At 47.6% G+C, this 14,292-nt stretch overlaps 1 protein-coding gene across 1 annotated transcript in view; it reads right to left on the reverse strand.

The window, feature by feature from the left end:
• The window catches only part of LOC148475039 (ferroportin-like), a 92,991-nt gene that overhangs the window by 65,203 nt on the left and 13,496 nt on the right, over window positions 1-14,292 (reverse strand). Inside the window, exons 4-6 of the mRNA XM_088457806.1 lie at window positions 7,775-7,934; window positions 4,357-4,472; window positions 1,101-1,227 (exon numbers count right to left, since the gene is read on the reverse strand). Of these exons, the coding sequence (XP_088313932.1) occupies window positions 1,101-1,227; window positions 4,357-4,472; window positions 7,775-7,934 (403 nt within the window). The remainder of the gene's footprint in view (window positions 1-1,100; window positions 1,228-4,356; window positions 4,473-7,774; window positions 7,935-14,292) is intronic.

Genomic DNA, 14,292 nt, shown 5'->3' on the forward strand with positions numbered 1-14,292 from the left:
TTTCCGAGCTGCTGGTAGCAGCACCCGATTTTCGTAGGGTAGGCAAGTATGTATTGAATAGAATTGGGTATGGGATCGTGGCGGTTGGGGTGCCGGTGATCAGAATACCGACAGTGGAATCCTGACACTATTAGGTAAGTATCCTAACACTAACCATAACGCTTACCCCTAACCCTCCCTCCTCAGTCCCTAAACCTAACATCCCCCCTAGTGTCTGAACCTAATTTCCCCCTCCCCGCACCCTAATCCTAAGTCTCCCTCCTTAGTACCTAACCCTCCCCCTAGTGCCTAACCCTCCCACTAACCCCTGATACTTACCTTCGGGATGCCGGCAGTCTGCATTCTGGAGCCGTGATCCCGGCTGCTGTCAGGATTCCGGTGACAGTATTTTGACCATCGGCATCCCGTCTCCGGGATGCTGATTACCTCCCGATTGAATACTCTTACTTGCAAATGGTTAATATGGAATGTTTTAAATGGGTCTTTGTCTTCATAGGTTATATACTGTATCCATAAATAAAGAAGAAATTAAAAATATGCAGCACAACACTGTATCATAAAATTAATTTATGAAGATAAAATTTAAATTACATAATAAAAACAAATAATTGCATATCACATACAAAACAATATTTTGGTTTGATTGCCTACCAGAAAAAGAGGATTCTAAGGCACGTCAACAAGAACATATTGAGTCTTATGCCTATATTGGTCCGTGATTTCCTATTTTTAAAGATGTTGGATTACCCCCAGCTTATTCACATTATTTATAGCTGTTGGCCATCAGAAACTGAAGACAGCATCACATTTATCGATGTAAACGTCAAGTGATCACCTCACATCTAATAACATGATCACGTGACCCAGAGGCGGTTTAAGAGAAGAGATGGCCTGTGTGCAGCATTGGTGCGGGCCCATTCCTCTCCAGTAGCGCAGGCCAGCAATGGCTGCTGCATCAGTATCTCCAGCTGATTGTGCTAAGTGATGTGATCAGCCGGGGAGTACAACCCTATAACATTAGCTGGGTAATGTACCGCACATCACATTATAATTCCTACAATACAAAATAACATAATTATATGTATCAATGCATCTCTCACCCGCTAGCTGGCTTCTGTTGTCCCCTGTAATAACTACGATCCAGTCTTTCTGAATAGTTATGGTCAGTGCTGTACTCGCAAGGTTTGCCAGGTCGGCTAAAATAATAACCACCCCGTAACAGAATACCTGTGGATTGCAAGAACAAATATAGTTTGTGTTAAATTGTAATATTACATTAATTGCAAATATTTTATTTCTAATTAAACATTTTAGACTGCTGACAGGAGATGACACAACAAGGGGTTTGCCCCATATAAGCCCAACCCACACACATTCATTGTTATTCATGCTATCGTTTATACAGCATTATACATATAATAATTGAACCCATGTAATTTCTGACTTTAGAGATCATCACCACCTATCGGCAGAGCCGTAACTAGATTTTTTGGTGCCCTGTGCTAGTAAGAGCATTGGCGCCCTCCTCATTTTTCAAAGGGACATAATGCACCCAAAAAAGGGCCATGGCTTCATGGGGAAGGGCCAGGGAAGAGATAAGAGAGGCCAGGAGATGCTGGGGATGGAATAAGAAGAAGCTACAAGCAAGAATGATAATAAACAGAAATTTTACAGGCCCAAACAGCGCCCCCTGACCTGTGGTGCCCTGTGCGATGGCACCGGCCGCACTACCCTAGCTACGGCCCTGCCTATCGGAGTCCTTTCTTGGAGGCATCTAGAAAATTACTGTGACCAGACTACACATGCTGCCACTATGCCTCACAATTAGAACATTTCTGTCCTAATTGGATGCAGATTGCAGCATATATGGGAACCACCAATCCAAATCAACATCTAGCATTAGTCAGGATGAATGGTAAAAGTAATAGTATAATAACTGCATCTGACCGTGTATGCAGTCATCTTCTACTGACCGTTGTTTGCTCTCCTGGGTTTCTGGGAGATTACCGAGTTTGGGGGAGTTCTCAGGGCTCCTGCTAGAGTGGCAACATTCCCACATTTCCGCCACTTCTCTGGTGAGTGACATTATACAATTCATTATGGAACAAATCATCATGCCCCTGCCCCCGAGATGCACTGCCATAACTTTGTAGTGTGGGGGGGGGGGGGGCTTGTTCACAATGAAACAATTCATAGTACCATGTTCTCCAACCTTCCCACCTGGACCTTCCTCTCCCCTGATTTTACAGAAAGAGAAGATCATGGAAGTAGGTAAGTATGCCCTGTGGATCTACCTATTAGGCCAGAGCACTAAACAGTCACTTCTTTGACATTTGGCAAGAGTTGTATACTGTATGCATATATAGCCAAAGCTAATATGAATTAATGACAGGCTACATGCCAACAAATGTAATTTTTCAAAAGACAGCTCACGTGAGATTTTTATTAGTGCAACCAGATATCCAGGTAGCTCTTTTTCTGCTCTTTTTTATGATGCCCCACTGGATATCTGGTCACACCAATAAAAAGTTAATTTGTTGGCATGTAGCCTTGTCATTCTTTCATAGCAAACAATAGGAAGGTATGAGGAGACCTTGATTGACAAGAGCATCGCTGATCCATAAAGGAGACTCAAGTGAGGTTCACAACTACACCATACCCTTCTTGTAAATACCTGATAAGGCCAAACCTGATGAAGATCCAAACTCACGATATTTGGGTCCAGTGGTTATGTCACCCTGTATATGGGCACCTTAAGGGACATATTTATTAATTATCGGGTGCTAGACCTGAAAATTTTCTTATCATCACTTATCATGGGAATAAGGATTAAAATATTGCCTGGAAGTATTAACATGCAAACGAAGGGACAGGGACTCTGATCGGGGCCTGTCCCTGCGGTGTGCTAGAAGTGAAGTAATCGCTAATGTGATCACTTCACCTTTTTCTTCGGGAGCTGGGCACAATGACCACGAATGCACCAGTGGGGACCACACATGAGCGAGTGGAGAGTGTTGGGGAGGGATCTTACGAATCCCTCTCCGGTACCTTTGGCGGAGTGTAGACCATAAGCTACAATGGCTGATGCCATCTGGAGATCGCGTTAGCTACCAATGCCAGGCTTCGGAATGGTCAGTTTGGCAAAGAAACATCCGCCATACACTCTCATAGAAGAGTGTGCAGGGCTAATTCTGTCTAATTCAGGGCAATAAGGCCAAGAAGACCAAAAGCAGATCATACCACATGACTAAAGAGAACAGAGCTCCATCTGTATAAACTAGCTTGTTAATCAATATTTTATCAACCATAGTGCTGTGTATCACAAATCATATGATAGCATTCTTAAGCAGAGCTCAATACTAATAGGGGTCTATTTACTAAGCAGTGTTAGGAGACAGAGGCCCTGATTCAGAGCCGGACGCTCTGACAGAGCGCTCGCTCTGAATCAGGGTCGTCCCTGCTCCTTTTTGGAGCGGCCTCCTGGCCGCTCGCATAGCTGTGGGTGACCACCCACGGCTATAGCGAGCGGCCAAAATGATGGTCGCGATGGTCAAGACCATCGCGACCATCTGGCTTGCGACGAGACCCTACGGTAAGGTCTCGCTTCCGCAAGCCCAGGAGTGCTTTTGGCTCTATCAGAGCCAAAAGCACTCCCACTGACATCACTAGTGATGTCAGTGGGGCCGGACCCAGACGGTAGGCGTTCCCATGGGAACGCCTCCGTCTGGGCAGCCATGCCCCCGGCACGCCCACCAAAGGGGGCGTGCTGTCAATCACCATCGACAGCACGCCCCCTTTGGTGCGAGACCCTTAACGACGGCTTGGTCATCATTATTCAGATCTCGCGCATGCGCACGACGGAGCCGCCTCCGTCGTGCGCATGCGCACTTGGGCACCATCAAGCCGCTTGTGAGCGCTCAGCGCTCGCGAGCGGGTCAGAATCAGGCCCTGAGTGAAGAGTGATAAGAAAGTGATAAGGTGCCAGCCAATCAGCTCCCAACTGTCATCTCACAGGCTGTGTTTGAAAAATGAAAGTTGGGAGCTGATTGGCTAGCACCTTATCACTTTCTTATCACTTTTCACTCTGTCTCCTAACACTGCTTAGTAAATAGACCCCATAGTCAGCAAAGAGAGATGGTATTGCTGCCACGATAATTCTTCAGTTTAGAATGTGGAGTCAGTAAATGTAGGTTCAAATTTAGAGAAATGTAAAACTCTGTTAAATACCAAAAACTTTTCTCAGATTTTTTATTTTTTTTTACTAATATTCAAACTTTATTTTAATGACAACTAGAGAGCCAAAAGGTTCTTAAGTCATAAATTAACCCTAAAGAATCACACAATGTGGAGACTTACGGTGAGCCATCCGTGCCATATCTGTTCTATTTCACTCTTATAGGAGAACACCAGCATCAGGACTATACAGCAAGCAGTGACAGATGTATTTTGAATGAATAGTGATGCATGAGCAACTGCAGAAAGAACACTCCATATTAAAGACATGCAGTAGGAAAAAACAGTGGTTATTATTTATTATTGATGGAATGCGCACAGGGTTGGACTGACCCACAGACATACAGGGGAATTCCCCGGTGGGCCCCACTGTTTATCCATGGTCCTGCTCCACCAGATAACCGATCATCTAATAGAGTAACAATGTATAATGAGTGCATAGTCTGGAACCTGACACCTAGAGGAGGGGGTGGTGCCCCCAGACAGATCGGTTACCTGGTGGAGCAGGACCATGGCTAAACATGGGTACTTGATGCACTTCCAAAGAAACGACACCAACATTTGCCTAATGGTTAGCTAAACAGTTGTAGTGGCTGACTGCACCCCTTAAGCATGGGCCCCTAGCACTGCATACCCCCCGGTGGGCCCTCATGCCCCAGTCCGACACTGAATGCACACAACAAAATGCTTTAGCTTTGAGGTCCACATGGTCTGCCAACACACTTGTGTAAGTTTCTACCGTATGCACTCCGGAGCTACAAACCCTATGGTATGTACTAGGGTGCGTATAAGCCTATAGATTTAAAGTGGCAATAATTTAAAATACAAAAACAACTTGGTTTTACCTTTTAAACTATTGCCGCATTAAATTTGCAGGCTTATCCATCGAAATTACACTTGTTCACAGAAATCGTACCCTATTACATTATATACTCTATTCCTATGACTGTCAGGGAGTAACTATTTACTCAATTTGACCAGAAAGCTGAAAACTTACCACTTCTAATAGAAGTAAAGCTAATTATCGTGTATTATTATTATTATTATTATTATTATCATCATGTATTCATATATAGCACTATTTCTGTGTGCGACAGAATCTTCAAGCAATAACTATTTTATATTAAGGACATGATATTATCAAAGCCAGATTCACCCTATGAATACAAATGTGGAATAAAGGAAAATACCAAGGAAGAAGATTGAATGTGAACTGTAAAGCAATAGCAGCTAACTGGTCTATGGACCTGGCCACATAGATGTTTGTCAGAGTCACTCCCAGAAAACTGTCTCCTGTTCAATAAGTCTAGGTAGACATAGACAGGGGTAGATTTATTAGGGAACAGGTTCTCAAAGCCACTATTCATCGGTGGCTTTGATGGATAGTTTTAAAACAGCAATAACGATAAACGGGTTTGTCTAGCATTTATTTACCATATATTTAGCATTTCTTTCTAATGCCATTTTAAATCCCTTAGTCAAAGCAGCCGATGATCGGAGGCTTTGATAAATCGCTCTTTAGTATATCTACCCCACAATCTCTATTCCGTGGAGCACCGTAGATGGGTGGTTACAGCACGTACACACATAGTATAGGTTTAGTGAAGGCGCGTCGAGGGCGTGCAGGCTGTGCTGAGTTTCAGACTGGGTGGTTACGGCATGTACGCACATAGTTTAGGTTTAGTGAAGGCCTGTGGAGGGCGTGCAGGCTGTGCTGAGTTTCAGACTGGGTGGTTACGGCATGTACGCACATAGTTTAGGTTTAGTGAAGGCCTGTGGAGGGCGTGCAGGCTGTGCTGAGTTTCAGACTGGGTGGTTACGGTATGTACGCACATAGTATAGGTTTAGTTAAGGCGCGTCGAGGGCGTGCAGGCTGTGCTGAGTTTCAGACTGGGTGGTTACGGTATGTACGCACATAGCATAGGTTTAGTGAAGGCGCGTCGAGGGCGTGCAGGCTGTGCTGAGTTTCATACTGGGTGGTTACAGCACGTATGCACATAGTATAGGTTTAGTGAAGGCCTGTGGAGGGCGTGCAGGCTGTGCTGAGTTTCAGACTGGGTGCTTACGGCATGTACGCACATAGTATAGGTTTAGTTAAGGCGCGTCGAGGTCGTGCAGGCTGTGCTGAGTTTCAGACTGGGTGGTTACGGCATGTACGCACATAGTATAGGTTTAGTGAAGGCGCGTGGAGGGCGTGTAGGCTTTGCTGAGTCTCAGACGGTCTCTTGCACCAAGCATAGTGCTAGTGCAAGTGCGCACTTATAATGAGAGGGCTATGAAACCTAGCATATAGATAGAGGCAACACAGATGCACAGATGTGTAAAACTGGGCATATGGACAAATATACGCAAATAGTTCCCTTTTGTAATTGCGACCGATTTGCGTGCAATTCTGGATCTGCGCCATGTTCCCAGACACCTGTGCTTGCACGGTAGACTCTGGCACAGTACCAAAGTCTACTAGCAACTGTACCGCACGGGCCCCTACCTCTCTTAAAACGACTCTGATCAAGCCACGTCTCCTGACATCAAACAGGCGCATATGTACTATGCTATTCTTTCCAGATGCAGTATTTGTTTGTGTCGCAAAATGCATCCAACCCTGCATGAGCCTTGCAGAGAAAAGCATTTCCAGTATTAGATGTTGATCATTGGGTCTGATTCAGATTTGGGAATAGAGTAAGATAGAGCAAGTAACTGTGCACCAGGACAAACCATGTGGCAATGCAAGGGGTGCATATACATGCATTTTTTGCATGTGGGGTAACTAGTGGCTGCTTTTGCATGTAGCCCACAAAGGCTGGACAGCCTTATTTTTAAACTGCAATTTAGGGGTATATTTACTAAAGTGTGGGTTTTTAGAAGTGGCGATGTTGTCCACAGCCCGCACTTTAGTAAATATACCCATTAGATTTCAGTTTGGACACCCCACTTCCCAAATATAAACCTCCCTGCACCTTTTACATCTGCCCCATCTGCAGTGCAACATGGTTATTCCAAGATGCACAGTTACTTGCTCTTTCTTACTCTATTCCCAAATCTGAATCAGGTCCATTGTAACTGCTGAAAATCATCATGGAATAGCACAGTCCGCAAACTGGAAGTGTACCGAGGTAATATAAATACGAAAAATATGAATTTATGATTAAAGAAAATATATATTTTTGCAATTCATCATAAAAAATATAATAGTACTATTGCATATATGTGTTGTATGAGTAGATTATGCAATACATATACAGTCTCTCACTAGAGATGATTGTGCCCTCAAACACAAGTATGCTCTTCTCTTTCTCTGAAGGCAGCACTCCAGGTAATGTCACAGTGTTATATGTTCATCTGAGCTGGTTTATTTTACATTGACAAATGGGAGTACATGTTGCCCCATATTTTCGGGAGGCTTTTTCAGGTGCAAAAAATAATTAATATCCTTGCACCTGAGGAAGGGGAAGAACCTCCCAAAATGTATGCACCACATAAGTGCATAAGAATTGATTTGCCGTTCTGTGTTGCATTATTCCACATCTGTAAAATACCTTACCTTTATTTCTGGGTTTCCTGTCAATCCAGTCACCAATTAATGCGCCAAACACTAACACAGACCCGGCCACCACTAGGCCAAAAACAGCTGTTAAAAGCAGGTTATGTCCATAGAGTTCAATGAGGAAAACAGAGATGGCAAAATGCCACATACGATCCCCCTGATAAAGAGAGTGAAGCACAAGGAACATCTTAGTCATAACACCTACAAACTCTTCTTCTCAGAATGACGGTAAGTCATTAATACTTCCATCAGTTCTGAATCTTACAATACGCTATAGCAAATAAAATTCACAGATGACTGAATCAGACAGCAACATTATACAGAAAGAGCCAGATTCTGAGGCACAAGCGAGTTTGATTGCAGCCACATCCGGTGATTTTTAGCAAATTGCGCACATGTGACGATGCTACATAGGCATCTCTACAAACCTATGAGAGATCCTGACTTGTACGCATCTCAGTCACTGCTAAATGAGCATTCATGTGCGGCAATTACTACCTATTCTGAGCCATACAGTGCGCGCCACATTCAGTCACATCCCCTGCACCTAGCATGAACGTGCCATTGCTAGTGATGATGGCTGTTCTCGTGGATGAGGCGGTGCTATTGCATAGAAGCATACGACTGAATATGGGCATATAGTCACATTAGAATTCCATTCACATTCCATTATGTTTTTTTTTGCATCCCGAATTGCGATCGCATTATGTGCAACTCAGAATCATTCCTGATGTTGCTTTATAAAATAACTAATTGTTCATAAAGCCTCAAATGGATTTAAAATGATCATATAAAACAAAAATAGTTTTCGCACTTGTGCTCAATAATCTTTGTTTTCAAGATCTCCTAAAAGGTGTAACGGTGTATTAGTGACTAACTAAACAGATAAGCCACTTTAAAGAAGCAATTTCCAACATAAATCACCCTTGAAAACTATAAGAAAAATGTTAGTACCATTTATCATTGTATTTACGCTTTTATTCTTACAGGATGCTATTAATTATCTATGATTCTGAACTACCATGGCAACCACAGTTACATATCACTTGATATATTGCAGTGAGCAGAGAGGTTTTAAAATTTTCAATGAGCTGTGTGTGCACTAACATTCTCTTTTCCCCATTTCTGCCAGTGCCATCACACGAAGAAATGTAAGCTTGTGTCGAAATATATCTTTGTCTGGCAGCCATTTTTTGTTTGCCAACCAGGGATATTTTGAAAAGGAGATAATTTATAAGAAAACAGCTAAGAAAATGGTACATGCCTAAAATGTACTTTACTTACTAATAAAAATATGAGATATGGTAAGAACTTACCCTTGTTATCTCTATTTCTACGAAGTCCATAGGGTTCCACAGGATACCTTGGGGTATAGGTGTGACGTCCGTCGCTGGGCACCATAGAGTTAAGCTTTTCAGCCTCCCAGGATGCACTAGGGTCCCCCTCCTATACCCCGCCCCCGAGCCAAGGCACCTCAGTTAGTTATCAAGCCATAGGCTGGAGGAGGAGAAGGAAGAGAGAGAAAAAAGATCTGGACACATACAAGAATCACATTCTCACCAGAGGGAGACGGAAAACCGGTGACCAGAGCAAAGCCCATCTGCAGCACAGGTGCGACAGGGGGGAGTCCTGTGGAACCCTATGGACTTCGTAGAAATAGAGATAACAAGGGTAAGTTCTTACCATATCTCATATTTTCTACTTCAGGGTCCATAGGGTATCCACAGGATACCTTGGGGATGTCCCAAAGCAGTATCCTTTAAGGGTGGGAACGCTCCTGTGCAGAAAGGAGAATCCGCCGCCCAAAGGAAGCATCCTGAGAGGCGAAGGTGTCAAACCTGTAATACCTCACGAAGGTATGGACAGAGGACCACGTAGCAGCCTTGCAGATCTGGACTGCAGAGGCACCACATCGAGCTGCCCACAAAGGACCCACAGACCTAGTGGAATGAGCCTTCAGAGAAGGAGGAACCGGTAGGCCTTCATGAAGATAAGCTTCAGAAATAGCCATACGGATCCAGGCTGCCAAAGTTTGCTTTGAAGCAGGCCAACCCTTTTTACGGAAGCCATAGAGGACAAACAAAGCGTCCGACTTCCTAAACGAAGAAGTGCGGTCAACATAAGTCCTTAAGGCCCGCACAACATCCAAAGAGACCTCACCCACGGAAAGGCCAGGTGAGTTAAAGGCCGGAACAACGATTTCCTCGTTAACATGAAACTGGGAAACAACTTTGGGAAGAAACTCGGGCCGAGTGCGGAGCACCGCCCTGTTCCCATGAAAAACCAAGAAAGGGGGTCTACAAGAAAGAGCCCCTAAATCAGAAACACGTCTGGCCGAAGCAATAGCCAGAAAGAAAACAGTCTTAGCTGTTAGCCATTTAAGATCCACTGAGCCCAGTGGTTCAAACGGCGGTCCTTGGAGAGCCCTCAGGACCACAGCCAAATCCCAAGGCGCCACAGGTGGAACAAAGGGCGGCTGAATGCGAAGAACACCTTGCATAAAGGTGCGTACATCCGGGATTGTAGCAATCCTACGGTGAAACCAGACAGACAGGGCCGAAACCTGTACCTTCAAAGAAGCAAGGCAAAGCCCATGATCTAGTCCCGCTTGCAGGAAGGCGAGAACCCGAGACAAACGAAACTCCCACGGTGCATAACCTCTCGGTCGACACCACTGGAAGAACGTATGCCACACGCGATGGTATATCCTCGCGGAAGACGGTTTCCGAGCTCGCAACATGGTACGCACCACAGAGCTGGAAAACCCCCGGGACCTCAGCATGGCCGTCTCAACAGCCACACCGTCAAAGACAGCCGATTCAGGTCCGGGTGAAGACAAGGACCCTGAGACAGAAGGTCCGGTTGTAGCGGCAACCGCAGAGGACTGTCCACGGACAGACCCTGAAGGTCTGAGAACCAGTGCCGTCTGGGCCACGCGGGAGCTATCAACAGGAGCGTCCCTCCTTCCTGTTTGAATTTCCGGATTACCCATGGAAGAAGGGAGACCGGAGGGAACAGGTATGCAAACCGGAACGTCCACCGGACGGACAGAGCATCCACCAGAGACGCCCCTCCGTCTCTTGTGCGAGACCCGTACACCGGCAACTTGTTGTTGTGCCGGGACGCCATGAGGTTGATCTCTGGAAGACCCCACCTGTCCACCAACAGTTGAAAAACGTCCGGGTGCAGGGACCATTCCCCCGGATGAACGTCCTGGCGACTTAGAAAGTCCGCCTCCCAATTTAGCACTCCCGGGATGATATGGCCGGAAGATAGCGCTCCGCCCAAACCAGGATCCGAGACACCTCTACGAGAGCCGCCAGACTTCGGGTTCCTCCTTGCCTGTTTATGTAGGCCACGGTGGTAGCGTTGTCCGACTGGACCTGCACCGGGTGACCCTGGAGAAACCGATGTGCCTGCTGGAGAGCATTGAAGACCGCACGGAGTTCCAAGATATTTATTGGAAGCTGCGCTTCTGTCGGCGTCCACCTGCCCTGGAACAAGTGTGGACCCGAAACTGCTCCCCAGCCCCGAAGACTGGCGTCCGTTGTCAACAGGACCCAATTTGGAACCCAGAACGGACGTCCCCTGTTGAGGTTGGCCGTCTGTAACCACCAAGCAAGGGACAGGCGAACCTCCGGGGTGATCACAATCGTCTGGGACTTCAGAGACTGAGGCAGCCCGTTCCATTTGGACAGGATCAGGTGCTGCAGCGGTCTGGAGTGAAACTGGGCGTATTCCACCATGTCGAACACCGACACCATGGAGCCCAGTAACCTCATCGCCGAGTGTAGGGACACCCGGCGGCTGTGCAGACAACTGCGCACCCTTGACTGTAAAGCAGAGATCTTGTCCTCCGTCACAAAGATCCTTTGCTGTCCCAAGTCCAATAAGGCTCCAAGATGCAGAATCCTCCGAGACGGGATTAGAGTGGACTTCTGCCAATTGATTAGCCAGCCGTGCCTTTGCAGCAGTGCAATGGTCAGGTCCAAGTGGCGTAACAGGAGCTCTGGAGATCCTGCCACCAATAACAGGTCGTCCAAGTACGGCAACATGCGGACTCCCTGCAGCCGCAGAGAAGCCGCCATTACCGCCATCACCTTGGTGAAAACACGTGGTGCTGTCGCCAGGCCAAAAGGTAACGCCCGAAACTGAAAGTGGTCGCTGCGGATTGCAAACCTGAGGAACTGTTGATGGCGCAAAAGAATAGGGACATGCAGGTAAGCGTCCTGTATGTCCAATGACACCATGTGGTCCCCAGGTTCCAGCGCCAGAATGATGGACCGTAGGGTCTCCATCCGAAACTTCGGAACCCGCAAAGACTTGTTGAGTGCTTTGAGGTTGAGAATCGGACGATACGACCCATTGGGTTTCTGTACCAAAAAAAGATTTGAATAGAAACCCTGGCCCTTCTGGGAGAATGGAACAGGCACTATAACTCCAGCCTGGAGCATAGTGTGCAATACCTTCCGCAGCTCCGTAGCCTTGTTCCGGTCTGATGGTAGACCCGTGGTGAAGAATCGAGCCGGGGGTCTGTGCCGGAAGGAGAGGGCGTACCCGTGGGAGACCACCTCCAGAACCCAAGTGTCTGTCGTAGTGGCCGACCAACACTGGGCGAACTGCAGCAGGCGGCTTCCCACCCTGTGATCCCCCAAAGGGAGGCCCGGACCGTCAGGCCGCAGGCTTGTCATCTGGCTTGGGGGCCGGACGTCTGGTACTCCATGCCTGCTTCCGGGGCTTGGCCGATTTCTTAGGGCCAGCCTGTCGAGGAAACGACTGTGGTTTGGGCCTGCCCTGGGCCCTAGATGACCGAAAGGACGATGGTCCAGAACCAGAAGGAGCAGCGGCCGACGGGAGACAACCCAATTTGACTGCCGCCAGCGTGGCCACAATCTTATTCAGATCCGGACCGAAGAGAACTTCTCCGGTAAACGGCAACGCCTCCAGACTCTTTTTGGAATCTGCGTCCGCCTTCCAGGATCGCAGCCACAAGGTGCGATGAGCAGCCACCGCTGCTGAAGAAATTCTAGACACCAGAGTACTAATGTCTAGGGCCACCTCGTTCATATAAGTGGCCGAATCACGGAGATTACCAATCAACTCCGCCTGTTCGGCCTGACAGTCGGAATCAAAAGCAGCCTCTAATGAATCCACCCAGCGCTCCTTCGCTCTGGCAACCCAGAAAATGGCCATAGCCGGCCGTGCTGCCCCCCCCGCAAGGGAATAAGCGGACTTCAGGCAGATCTCCACCTTGCGGTCCGTAGCATCCTTAAGGGAGGACATAGATGGCATCGGCAATGTGGCACTACGGACAAGACGGGTCACGTGAGAATCCACCTGTGGAGGGGATTCCCACTTTGCAAAATAATTATCCGCGAACGCATAAGCCACCGCCAGGCGTCTCTGCGGCTGGTATCTTTTGCCAGGCTGTTTCCACGCCTCCTCTAAATGGTTCACCAACTGACCCGAAAGAGGAAAGACTGTGGCATCGCCCTTCACATCTTTGAAAAAGGCATACTTAGATTTAGCCGCTGGGGGAACTTCGTCCTCAATCACCAAGGCTGTGCGGACCGCCCGAATAAGTCCAGGAATATATACTTTGGACTTAGCATCAGCGTCCTTAGTATGGAGAGGTTCCTGATCGTAAGGATCCAGAATCTCCCCATCAACAGACGTCCCCTCGTCATCCTCATAAGGAGCCGACAGAGACGCCACCGGCCGCATCACAGACTCCCCTTGCAACACATCCGACAAGTGCTGTATGGAACTCGTCAGGGAGTTAACCCACGCTGGCTCCTGAGAAACCGGGAGCGGGGAAATAGGGAGACTGTGGGGTACCACCAATTGTCGTGGGAAACCCTGCATGGGTGACGACACCACTGACTGCTGGGACAAACCCATCGGTGTAAACGCGGGCTGCGGAGCTAACTGGCCCACTAATACTGTACGTGCCTGAGCGAAACAAGCCCAGGGCGGCTCCTGTACCGGTGCTGTAACCGTAAGAGGCCGCGCCATGGACAAACACTGCCGGCAAAGGCCCTCCGCGCTACCCTCCCCCTCCTCTAACGGTACTTTACACGTAGTACACTGTAGCCGGAGGGGAAAATCACTTTCAGACATGATGGCACCACGTATGTGACCTCTCCCACCAATTATATATTAAATAGGCGAGAGTCCACCCTGCAGCACTGCACCGCAAGGGCGTAGCAGAAAGAACAGGGACAGTAATAAAGCTGACAGTTTTAGAGAAAAGTTACAGGCAGCAGCGCTAGCACAGTCACATACAATGCAAAGAAAATCAATTCCTGCACTAACAGCGCTGATCACTCAACTACGCAGACCCAGGGCCTGGTAGGACACAGCGCTGCATACACAGACCTGACCACAGCGGAGGAGAGGTATGCGGGGGGACCCAGACCACGATGCTTCCTTCCAGGCTTCCAGCAACGTTCACCATGCATTCAGGAGAAGATGGCCACCGAGGAGCAGAGAGCAGGCTGGCCTGGGGGAGGAGC

This window comes from Taudactylus pleione, unplaced genomic scaffold (assembly GCF_031769625.1).
Source record: "Taudactylus pleione unplaced genomic scaffold, aTauple2 ptg000788l, whole genome shotgun sequence".
In the NCBI taxonomy this organism is placed as follows: Eukaryota; Metazoa; Chordata; class Amphibia; order Anura; family Myobatrachidae; genus Taudactylus; species Taudactylus pleione.